Source organism: Ornithorhynchus anatinus, chromosome 20 (genome assembly GCF_004115215.2).
Source record: "Ornithorhynchus anatinus isolate Pmale09 chromosome 20, mOrnAna1.pri.v4, whole genome shotgun sequence".
Classification (NCBI taxonomy): Eukaryota; Metazoa; Chordata; class Mammalia; order Monotremata; family Ornithorhynchidae; genus Ornithorhynchus; species Ornithorhynchus anatinus.
Genome location: NC_041747.1, coordinates 17,905,476 through 17,917,575, shown reverse-complemented (window position 1 = coordinate 17,917,575; position 12,100 = coordinate 17,905,476). Strand labels below are relative to the sequence as shown.

Below are 12,100 nucleotides of genomic sequence, written 5' to 3'. Positions count from 1 at the left end.
GGGACGGGGAGCACGTCTGACCTGATTACCTAATGCCTGGCAGAGAGTAAGCCTTTAAATACCAAAACCGTTATTCGTAGAATAGGAGACATATAGCCACGCAACCTCGGACAGGTGGCCTAGCGGAAAGAACACGGGCCTAGGAATCAGGAGGCCTGCGTTCTAATCCCGGCTCGCCCAGGATTCGTATTTACATCGATGCCTGCCTCCCCAGCTAACCGAAAGCTCGCTGTGGACGGGGAGAAAGTGTCTGTCGTGCTGTTATACTGTACTCTCCCAAATACCCCTCTCAGGATCGTACCCGGGGCTTCCGGTCCTCTACCGGTCTCCACGACGGGAGGGAGAGTCCGGCGGGGGCCGGTCCCTTCCGTTCCTCGCTCGGCCGGGGGCGAGCGAGGGGCGGGCCGTCCGCCGCGCGTCGAAACTCCCCCGCGGTGGGCCGCAGCGGCGCGGGGGAGAGGCGAGGGCGGAGACTCGAGTTCACCGCGCCGAAGGAGGCGCCGGTAAACCGCTTCCGGATCTTTACCAGCGAAACGCTACGGATACGCTACCGGAAGGATTGCAGGTGGAGGTGGGGCATCCCGGGAAAGACGCGTCCACGGCGCCGCCGCGGGTCGGAGACGACTCGACGGCGTAAGACGAGACTCTCCCAGGCGCTCGGCACGGCGCTCCGCACGCAGTGAGTCCTCGCTAGACCCGACCGACCGGCCGACTGCCGTCTGCTTCTCGGTCACTTCTCGGGGCCTCGTCTGTACGCTGGCGATACGACACCCGTTCTTCCCACGTAGGCCGTGAGCCCCGTGTGGGGCAGGAGCCGTGTCTGACCCGTCTCAACTCGATCTACCCCAGTGCTGGACACACGGTAAGGGTGAATATCACAGTCATCGCTCTTATTACGGGCCTAGAACCAGGCTGCGGATCCCCCAGTTGTTGACCGACTGAAGGCGGCCTCCAGTGGATTCTCTCAACCCCCCGACCAGTGAGAGCTGCCCCAGGAGGGTTGAGCCAAGCCTCCGTCCCAGAAAGCGGGAGCGAAGCGGCGCGTGTCCGGGAGGTGTCGAGCCTTGCGACCCACGCCCCTCCGAGGCGCCGCCCAGCGGGCGGTTACGGGGTCGGCGTGCCCCGGGTGCCGTGGCGGCCGGGGGCTTCGGCCCTCCCCCGACTGCGGCAGGCCAAAGTGGAGTCGATCCCGTGCCTGATTCCGACATTCAGCAGCTTCAAGACGATAAGCTCCTCCTGGTCGGTGAACGCGTCTCCCGGCTCTGCTGAACTGTGCTCTCCCGAGTGCTTAGTACAGCGTTGGGCACCCGGTAGGCACGCAGCAGATACCACCGCTGGACCGACTGTAATGTTGGGCATTTTCAACCCAACACCGGAACTGGCTGCCGGAAGACGAAGGCAACAGGAGTAGGGGAACGGTTTGGCAGACTGAGAGTCGCTTAGACTCGGTGGAAAGAGCCCGGGCTTGGGAGTCGGAGGTCGTGGGTTCTGATCCCGGCTCCGCCCCTTATCGGCTGTGGGACTTTGGGCAAGTCACTTCTCTGTGCCTCCGTTACCTCATCTGGAGAAATGGGGATCGAGACTGTGAGCCCCACGGGGAACGACCTCATTACCTTGTATCTACCCAGCGCTTAGAACAGTGCTTGGCACATAGTAAGCGCTTAACAAATACCAAAAGTAGTATTATTAGAACCACCTCGCTCCCTGCGCCCACATAACATTGACTGAAATTCGCCCAAGGCTGCTCTGGTGTCACACGGCCGTCTATTTAGACCGTCGACTCCCACGATGCAGTCGACTAGATTCAAGTGATTTCAGTGACGCGCTAAAAATACCAGGCCCATGAAAACACAGTCTTTATATTATCTTCAAAACACGGATTCTTTCTAATGAGCTAAAAAGGAAAAAAAAAAGGAGCGTACGGAAAATCACTTCTGTACACAAGACCCAGACTCTCTTTAGGAACCTTGGGCCCTGTCCCCCTCCTTTGGAAAGTACAGACGACTAGTATCTCCCAGCCGGCTCTGCGCAGAGCAGCGTTATTTTCCTAAATTTTGTTTCGGCTGATGGGGCGGGACGGTGCTCTTATTTACTGGACCGCCTGGAGTCTGTACACATTTTCGCCCATGCCGTTACAACCCGACAACTTTAAAAGTTAGCAGCAGTTTCTGCAGGTACAAAAATACACATTTATTTCATAACATAATCGTAAAATCTATCAAGATATATTATACAGACTCAAAGCCTTTTCGATAAAGCATCGGTTTAATATATTATAAGTCGACTCGGGCGGAGTATAACAAAATGCCGCATCCTGCTTTCATCCGTTCTTGCGCCCGACGTCGGACGGCAGCCTGAAACAAACGATTCACATTTTAACACCGGCGGCCGACCGTCGAACGGGGGACAAGGCAACGAGTGCCCAGCGTGAGAGCGGTCGGTGACGGCCTGGGTGACTAACTTGGTTTTCCTTCAGATTGAGTCGTCGCCGTTTTTCCCGCTCCCGGAGTGTGGGGAGGGGGACGACGACGACGGCTCGCCGAGTGGAGTCGGGGATCCTGTAATGCTAAGAGGGACAATTCCCATCGACCGCGAGGAACCGCAATAGCAAAAGTCCATCCCGTATCTCCACCGTGGCCCGGGAGTTTCCCGGGAATTGGCCGACTCTGCCTAAACCACAAAAGACACACCGTTCTTATCGGGCTTTAATACGGGAACGCTTAAGGTGGGGGAAAGCTACATCAAACATGCAAACGAGATTGCCCGTGCCGAAGAACCAGGCCACTGGGCTCGTTGAAGAACCAGGCTTTTCGGCTCTTGGCAGAACTTTGCGAATTCTGAAGAGCGAGCGTTAATTGGCAACCGAGGCGGCGAGGGGCCGAGCTCTGGGAAAGGGTAGCATTTAAGTTCAGACGCAGTTGGTTTTCTTTAGCGAGGAGAGAGTTGTTCCCCCGGAGTTGGAAAAAGTGAAATCCCTCAGAGAAGTGTCTCAGAAGAACTACCGCGGGCAGCCATTGCCCCGCCGGCTTACTCAGGGTATCGAACGCTCCGTCGTAAAGAAAATCCGAAAATGGGCAGATCGACACCTACCCGCCTACCTAGCTCAGGGCCTACTAACGCAGGCGGCCACTGTCTTGAAGCTACCCAGCCTGCTTATGTTCCCGTGCTGATGCCGGGACCGCCCGGACCCAATTTTGGCTGAACGTCCGTGTCCGCCACTACGAAATGATTCCCGGCCCCAAACGTTCGGTGCTTGGATCTGGGCGGAGCGCCTGATCCACTCTGGGCTGGGGTCTCTCGGGGGGCTGACCGGACGGGGGGGTCGGGTCAAAATCCTCGGCTCCCCGACCCGCCTCGGTAGAGAGTCCTGCGGATTTTAGCCCGTCCTCCCCGGGGCCGAACGGGGAGGTCCGGCCCCTCCCCGGGTCCCGGCGGGAAGCCGGAGTCCGTTCCCGGGCCTCTCCCTTGGGCCCGGTCCCCCCGGCCGTCTTCGGGACCAACGACCCCGGCGGGTCCTCGGCGGCAGATCCCGGCGGGGGCTCGAGAGTCCTTTCCGCGGAGCTTCCGCTCTTCTGCCGAGAGACCCTTTCCTTCTTTTTGAAGGACCAGCTTTTCAGAGTAGCCACTCCGCTTCTCAGCCACGTGCTGGGGTGCAGCGTCACGGAGTGAGTCGGGGCCGGCCACTCCACGTCCCCCTTCCTCGCGCCGACCGGGTGGCCGCCGGCCCGGGGCGGGGAGGAAGCGACGAGTCCGGAGAAGGCGTGCGGGCCGCCGAGGTCGGGCGGAAGCCCTCCCTCTCTCCTTGGAGTCTGAAAAGTGCAATCCACGGGCGAGGAGGCGTCGGTGGGAGTGAAGGCCGAGTGCTCGGAAATCTGGGAAAAAGCGCTGTCCTGAGAGCTCACCGATGAGCCGGACGGGGAGGTTCCGGGGGAGGAGAAACTAGAACAGCTGGCCCTCGGGCCAACGCTGAACCTCGGCGAAGAGGGGAGAAACTCCTTCTCGACGCCCTGCTGGGGCGGGTCCCCCTTCCCCACCTCGACTCCCGGGACCAAACCGGGACGGGTGGGTTTCCGTCCCTCGACCCGTAAGGGCCGATCTCGCGACGGAGGCTCCCGGTGGAACGACACGGAGATGGACATGGGCTTCGACTTGGGAGCCCGTCTCGGCCGGAGGTCTTCGAGGTGGGGCGAGTCTTTCCCGTCAGCGCTGCGGTGGGCCGTTCTGTTCTTATTCACGTCGAACCCCATCACCCGACTCTGACCGATAAGTCTCCGACCCTCCTCTTGCAGAGAACGAAGCTGCCCGAGATAACCCTCGCCGCCGTGGGAGAGGACGGAGTCACAGCTGGCCTTGCGCGATTTCTTCTGACACCCCTCCCGGAGACAGGTGAGCTTGGGGTCCACGTAGTCTATGGTGGGCTCCGAGCAGCGCCTGTGACCTCTCAAGCTCTTCACGGCGTCCGCCGGGGCGGCCGGCGAGAGTTGGGCCGGGCTTGAGCCGAGGAGTCTGTGCTCGGCAGGGTCCTGCGCGGCGGGGTTTCTGTGGAACCAGACGGAGATGGACACCGGCTTGGAGGGCGGCGGACGCCTCCTCTGCACCTCTTCGTCTTTAGGCGGCTCCAGGTCACAGTCGCTCAGCGTCAGGACGGAGTCGACGCTCCTGTTCTGGCCCAGTTTCTTCCCCTGGTTGTTAAAGGGAGCGTCTGACTCGTCGTTCAGTTCGTTCTCCAAACTGTCGTACGACGAGTCGTTCAGCTGAAAGCAGGCGATACCTGACGGAGAGTAAAAGCGGGCTTGGCGTTTTCATCGGAAAACAGACTTATCGCGAGTACTCTGAATCTTTATTAGTTTTTTAAAAAAATCTTAATTCAGTGATTTATCTTTTTTTTTTTTTTTTTTAACCTTTATGGAGTCTTCACATCTTTACCCAAGGGGAAAACAGCGGTCATGGTTTCCCTAATCGCGAAACAGGAATCGACAAAAAACTATTTATCTCTAGATAGGGACATTCAGAGTCTCTCGTTTCTGACTCGATGGCAGTCCTCCAAGCGGAAAGAGAGAATAATAATAATAATATCCGTGGTATCTGTCAAGTGCCTATTATGTGCTAGGCACCGTACGAGGCACTGGGGTGGATACAAGCAAATAATAATAATAATAATAATAATAATAATGTTGGTATTTGTTAAGCGCTTCCTATGGGCCGAGCACTGTTCTAAGCGCTGGGTTAGACACGTGGGAATCAGGTTGTCCCACGTGGGGCTCACGGTCTTAATCCTCATTTTACAGATGAGGTCACCGAGGCACCGAGAAGTTAAGTGACTCGCCCAAAGTCACACGGCTGACAAGCGGCCGAGCCGGGATTCGAACCCGTGCCCTCTGACTCCAAAGCCCGTGCTCTTTCCACTGAGCCACACTGATCGGGTTGGACACAGTCCCTGTCCCACACGGGGCTCCCAGTCTCAATCCCCACTTTACAGACGAGGGAACTGAGGCCAGAGAAGGAGAGTGACTTGCCCGAGGTCCCACAGCAGACACGCGGCGGAGCCGGGATTAGAACCCATGCCCTTCTGACTCCCTGGCCCGTGCTCCATCCGTTAGGCCATGCTGCTTAATTTATCCTTCACGTCCGACAGACCGTCCCTCTCCCCGTCTCCAAAGCCGTAGCAAAACGGCATCTCCTCCGAGAAGCCTACCCTGACTGACCTCTTATTTCCTCGCCTCATTTGCCCTCCCTTTCATGTCACCTATATAATCGGGTCTGTACCCCTTAGGTACTTGGTGATTCGCCCCAGTCCCACAGCCCTTATGTACATATCCTTATCCTCGGCTGCTTCCCCTCTCTCTAATTTATTTTAACGCCCGTTTCCCACACTAGACTGTAAACGCTGAGGGCAGGAATCCTGTGGCCCGATCCCTGTGGGCAATGCTACCAGATCTGCGGTACTCTCCCGGACGCTCAGTACAGGGCTCTGGACACAGCGCTCAAAAATACAATTGATTGATTGATGTTGTCTTACATTCCCCCAGTGCATAATACAGTGCTCTGGATACAGTCAGTGCTCAGACCATACCATTGACTGATTGGTTGATTATCCGATTAATTAAAAAGGGGGAGGATCCCAGAATAAAGATGCCACAGCTATCTATATCTATCCCGCCTCGGCCACTTGTCAGCTGCGTGACTGTGGGCGAGTCACTTAACTTCTCTGTGCCTCAGTTACCTCATCTGGAAAATGGGGATTAAGACTGTGAGCCTCACGTGGGACAACCTATCTCCCCCAGCGCTTAGAACAGTGCTCTGCACATAGTAAGCGCTTAACAAATACCAACGTTATTATTATTATTATTATTAAGGGGGATTCCAGCAGTTGATAAAGGGTTTAACGGGTTCATTCAGGACGCTGAAGTGAGGTTTCGCCACAGGACTTTGGAGCGGCAAATAAGCAGGTTCCCACGAACGCTCCCTGCCTCAAGAGAGGTTTCGCAGGTGGAGTAGGAATGAAAACCTGGCCGTCACTCTTCCCAATGTCGCCGACGGGGGCACGGCTGGCCAAAGCCCCTCTAATATTATCTAAATTGTCACCACCAGTGACCTTTTTCACATTTTTTTCCTCAGGACCTTTGCCTTCCATTTCTGCTGCAGCCAGGGATGCCCTTTGTATTTTTCGCCTGCCATGTCCAAGGAGATCTTCCCCGACTCATCTCCGATTTCTGAACTTCTAATCTCCACTAGCATTTGCTGTCGCCATATAACAGGGTTGCTCATCCGCATGTCTCAGCCCATCTTACTGCTTGAATTCAGGCACGTTAAACTCGTCATTATCATTATTACCCATTGGATGGGTTCAATCTCATTCAAGAAGCAGACTAGAGAAAGGCTGCAAATTACCAACAGGTATGCTGTATAGTTGTTTTCATTCCAATACCCTTAATAAGAAATAGGAGGAAATGAAATCAGCGGATGTTAGAATAATAATAATCGTGGTATTTGTTAAGCGCTTACTATGTGCCAGACGCCGTACTCGGCCCTGGGGGTAGGAACAAGATAATCAGGTGTCACGTGGGGCTCACTAAGTATGAGGGAGAACGGGTATTGCATCCCCATTTTACAGATGAGGGGAACTGAAGTTAAGTGACTTGCCCAGGGTCACACAGCAGGGAGGTGGCAGAGCTGGGATTAGAACCCGGAGTCTCCGACTCCCGGGCTCGGGCTCCTTCCATCAGGCCACGCCGCTTCTCAAATACAGCTACACTGTAGCCCGTTCTCTTTCTTCCCTGAAGGCTGGCACCACTTTCCGGTCCAAGATTCTTCTACCACTGGCTTGAAATCCTGTGTAATATTCATTCGATAGTATTTATTGAGCGCTTACTATGTGCAGAGCACTGTACTAAGCGCTTGGAATGAACAAGTCGGCAACAGATGGAGACGGTCCCTGCCGTTTAGCGGGCTTACAGTGTAATATCAACAGTCACAAGGGATGATGGGGCTCATCAGCTAGCCTTGAACAAGGAAATGTTTTTTTGGCTTATATGATGGAAAGTTGCTTTTTCACAGAGGACCCTGCTGGCGAATACAGCTAGTATTCTTGAAACGAATCACCACGTTCCCGTGAAGTGGTACGGTAAAAAGTATGAAATGCCGGCATCGTTAGGGTTGGCCCTAAAAAAACGAATCGCACCGACTAATCAGCTGACCCCGAATGCTTCAGGCGCTTCGGCGCTTGACTGCCGTGGCCTTTTCAAGCACCGCACGATGCACAAGTGGGAAATCATCTGGTCAAAACCGAGATCTTTAAATTGGCCAGCGAGTTCATCTTTAGTCATTCGAGTCGAAACCCCGATTTTCCAAGCGTAAATTCCTACCTCAAGGATCTCAGCTCCCGCCATTCGGCGATATATGCGATTTCCCCTTTTTAGCTGGTTTATCTAAAGCAGAATCTGGACTTTAAAAATGATATCTTTGTGCAGTTTAGTCAGAATTGATTTCTTTCCTACCACTAGAAATTCAAGTCATCTAAAGGCCTAGTCAGATCAAATGCGAAAGAAAAATCTCGCCCCTAATCCTCTTCTTGGATACGCAGCCTCTCGTTCCCATCATCTTTCAGAGGGTTATTTCCTCTTTTCCCGACTAATCTTTGGTGCTCTGCGGTCAGGAGAGTGGGCGGTGGCTTCAGCCGGAGGTTCACTGACTCTGTTTTTGTGTCCCCTGGCCAGGTAGTGGGCTGGCGTGGGCGGCTAGCCCCGCCGCCTCTCAGATGGCCACAGACTCACACAGGTCAAAAGCAGGACAATTCCTCTGGCCCCGACCCCAGATCCCATTACGAGGGGTCGCCCCACTGACAGCGGAGTTGGGGTGGGGGGGGGGACATCCCTGGTTTGCCCTGGAGCGTGGCAGACCTCATGAGAACCTCACTGGCCTCTGGGCTGAGTAGGGTCCATATGCTTCCAAAAGAAGGCGAGGAGTAGAGTCGCCATCTTGATTTCACCCTCAGGCCCTCTATGTCTCCAAGGGACGGGGCGGACTAGCGATGGCTGCCCAGCTTCCTCAGAAAGCTAGTAAGGGGGCGAAACCAACGGTGACGTCGCCGTAGTGGAAAGCGTGTGCTTAGTTAGAGCTGCCCAAGTGGTCACAGTGCGGTCGAACGGTCCTTTTCAGCACCGGAGCGACCGATGTCTCCAGTTGCTTCCTTCGGGGCTTGCATTTACAGTCGCCCACGATCAGCCTGACGCGCACCTGAATGGCTTTCTGTCAGCGATGGCTTTGGATTCATTAACCTGAACGTTCAGGCAGGGCAGCCCTTAACTTTCACTGAACGATATCCCCACAGAACTCCGTATTACCTGGGCCATCCTCTCTGTTGTCACACTTGAGGGAAATGTCTTCAAAGAGAGAAGTGATTTCTTCCCCAAATATCCGGCAGCAGTTTTCAATCAGAAACTCTACAAGAAGAGAAACCTGCAACACAACCGGGGAAAACGAGACGTCACTCTTCGCTCCCTCTGCTCGGACACCGTATTTCAGATGCACCTTACCCACTTAAAAAAAGGCAGAAGGGCTCAGAGGAAACGCAGATCATGGGTCTGCCATCCCCTCCCGGTACAAATTGAGGAGTTTAACAGAAGTCTGTTGGAGCACAGGGTGGGCCCACGACAAACTGAGAACTCGAGAGGTTCCGATCCGGTGGGATTCTCTAATCTGTGGCCTTAGATGAAGCGTATCGATCTTGGTGCCTCAGTAACCCCTCTCTCCGATCGATCGTATTCACTGAGTGCTGACTGGGTGCAGAGCACTGTACTAAGTGCTTGGGCGAGGACAACGTTAACAGACACGTTGAGCAGAAGAGTGGCCTAAAGGATAGAGCACAGGCCTGGCAGTCAGAAGGACCCAGGTTCTAATCCGGACTCTCCACTTGTCTGCTGTATGACCTTGGGCAAGTCCAGTTAACTTCTCCGTGCCTCAGTTACTTCGTCTGTGAAATGGGGATTAAGACCGTGAGACCCATGCGAGGCACGGACTGTCTCCAACCTGGTCAGCTTGTACTTACCACAGTGCTTAGAACAGTACCTGGCCCCTAGTAAACGCTTAACAAATACCATTAAAAAGAAATAAGAAACACCACCGCACCTCCCACAAAAAACAAACAAAAAGCCGCATTCTCTGCTCACGAGAAGCTTCCCTTCATCAGTAGAGTTAGACTATTATTTTGCAAAAGGCAGGGGAGGGAGTCTGTTTGTGTTACTGTCTTTAAACTATCTTTAAAGTTACTCCCCCGGTAGTTCTCTGTGGGCAGGGATCGTGTATACTAAGTCTGCACACTGTAAGCGGCAACTAAACGCCACTGATTGATTGACCAAAGCACCCTGGAAGTTAAACCTCCTTAAAAGAGTTGGGAGACGGGGGTTTGACTTCCAAATTTCGGAACTTCCTCCAAAATCAGGACGTCTGGTTCCCTCAGGGTAAGACTATTGACCGACTGGGGTCCTGTTAGGGAAGGGGCTGAGCCTGCCTGCGAGGGCAGGGTGGGAGTGGGGCTGTTCACGGCTCTGAGGGGGCCGGGTGGGCCCGACTCCCGGGACGGTGGGGGAAAGCGCAGAGTCCAGGGGGATGGCGGATGCGGGTGAATGGGGGTGGGATGTCAGGCCGGTCCCCAGAATTGCCCTCTGGCTCACCCAGAGCCTGATTGGCTTGCACCCACCTCACTGCTCAGTACGGAGCCCGGCACATAGGAAGCGCTTAACAGATACCATTATAATAATTACATCGGCGACCCCGAGCTGTTACGCTCATCCCTGCCTCCCCTCCTACCGACCAACTCCACCCCTCCAGAATCGTCCCGGAGGAGATGTTTCTGCCTTCTAAAAAATCTGGGCGACAGAGGGAAAAGACAGTTGTCTCGTCCCCCTAACCAGGCCCCGGTCCCCTCGTACAATGACATTAAAAAAACCCAGGCCGGTAAGGCCGCAGTACCTTTTTAGTGCATTCGTTCTCTAGCTCGGGGCCGGAAGAGGCGGGAGGCCAGAGGATGCTGGGAGCGATACACACCGCCAGATTGAACGCCGTCATCTGGTTAGAGGCCGACTGCAGCTTGATGCTGTGCAAAAGCCCGAACAGGTACCGCAGCAGAACGACGTTCGCTCTGGGGAGGTGCTCTATTAGCCTGAAGAAGCGGGGGGGGGGGGGGGGGGGAAACACAGCCTTAAAACAAGTCGTTCGGTTCGGGAATTCGTGAACGAGGAAACCAGAAGAGTGCACGTTTCAGACACTCTGCTCGCAGCCCAGGGAAGACGGAGAAGGACGTGGAAACGTAGGTGCCGTAAAAACACCGGCTACGGTGTTTCCCTGAAATGATGACAGTGTGTTTTAAGGTAAGTCATCTTCATTCATGTATAAATTGAAATGATCGTTTAAGGAACCCCCCGAAACATTCCAGAGGAGATGCGCCTCAGAAGTTGTTAGGAAGAGAGTGAGTGGGAGCCTTTGTTACAAAGGAAGTAAAAGCAGTGAGGGTCCCCCTCACTGGGAGTCCCGAGCACCGAGTTAAAAGTCCTGGGCTGTGGCGCTTCCGCTGCTGAACTGTCTTCCGGGGCCCATTTGGGCACGTCACGGTTTCTCAAATCACTGCGGTCTTTGCTTGACAAACGTTTCACAGCCACGGCCTGAAATGGCCTAGTGGACAGAGCACGATCTGGGTTCTACCCCTGGCTCCGCCACTTGTCCGCCGCGTGACCTTGGGCCAGTCATTTCACTTCTCTTTGCCTCAGTTACCTCATCTGTAAAATGGGGATTAAGACTGTGAGCCCAGGTGGGACATGAACCCGATTAGCTTGTGTCCGCCCCAGCGCTTGGAACAGTGCCTGGCACCTAAGAAGTGCTTTAAAACCCCTTAAGAAACATTAAAATAATGGATTTCCACTGAAATGGGTGTCACCTCGAAACTGATGGTCAGGAGGAAAAAGCCCCATCTCTGACCATTAATGTTATCACAGCAAATGTATCATATTAAAGACGGTTCCCATGCCTTTTCAGGCAGGAGAAACTCTCCTTCACTGTCGACGGTCACGCCGGGAGCGCCACGATCGGATTTAGAGGCCCACACCCTGGTTGTTGTACTGAGGCAGGTTCCGGCTTCTTGGGGACGCCCTAGGGACCGGTTTTTCGCCAACCGCCCATCCGGTGTCCTGATGGGCGAGGGACCGAGGTCATTCCCAGAGAATGGAAAATGCTTCGGGATTCAATGCTGCTAGGACCTAGTACGGCGCCTGGCACACAGTAAGTACACTGTAATAGAACAGTTATATGGTATTTGTGAAACACTTCCTATGTACCAGGCCCCGTACTAAGCACTGGCGGAAGCCAGCTGGGTCGGACACGGTCCCTGTCCCACGTGGGACTCACGGTCTTCAGCCCCATTTTACAGATGAGGTAACTGAGGCACAGAGAAGTTCAGCGACTTACCCCCGGTCACCCAGCGGACAAGTGGCCGAGCTGGGATGAGAGCCCAGGCCCGGGCTGTATCCACTGGGCTCCGCCGCTTCTCTTTTTGCGTGTGTGTCGGTGGGGGGCGGTCTCACTTTGCAGCGCGATGGGGGTCGATCCT

General features: G+C 54.7%; 1 protein-coding gene across 4 annotated transcripts in view; it reads right to left on the bottom strand.

Moving 5' to 3' along the window:
- Window positions 1-2,246: 2,246 nt before the first annotated feature.
- The window catches only part of ARHGAP20 (Rho GTPase activating protein 20), a 127,749-nt gene continuing 117,895 nt past the window's right edge, over window positions 2,247-12,100 (bottom strand). For 3 of the 4 annotated variants that reach the window (XM_029048040.2, XM_029048034.2, XM_029048035.2), the window contains 3 exons: window positions 10,471-10,660; window positions 8,844-8,958; window positions 2,688-4,771 (listed from right to left, as the gene is read on the bottom strand). In XM_029048040.2, the coding sequence (XP_028903873.2) occupies window positions 3,219-4,771; window positions 8,844-8,958; window positions 10,471-10,660 (1,858 nt within the window). In that variant the 3' untranslated portion in view covers window positions 2,688-3,218. Of the gene's footprint in view, window positions 2,355-2,687; window positions 4,772-8,843; window positions 8,959-10,470; window positions 10,661-12,100 lie in introns of those variants that run through there. The other variant, XM_039914897.1, reaches the window with a different exon arrangement.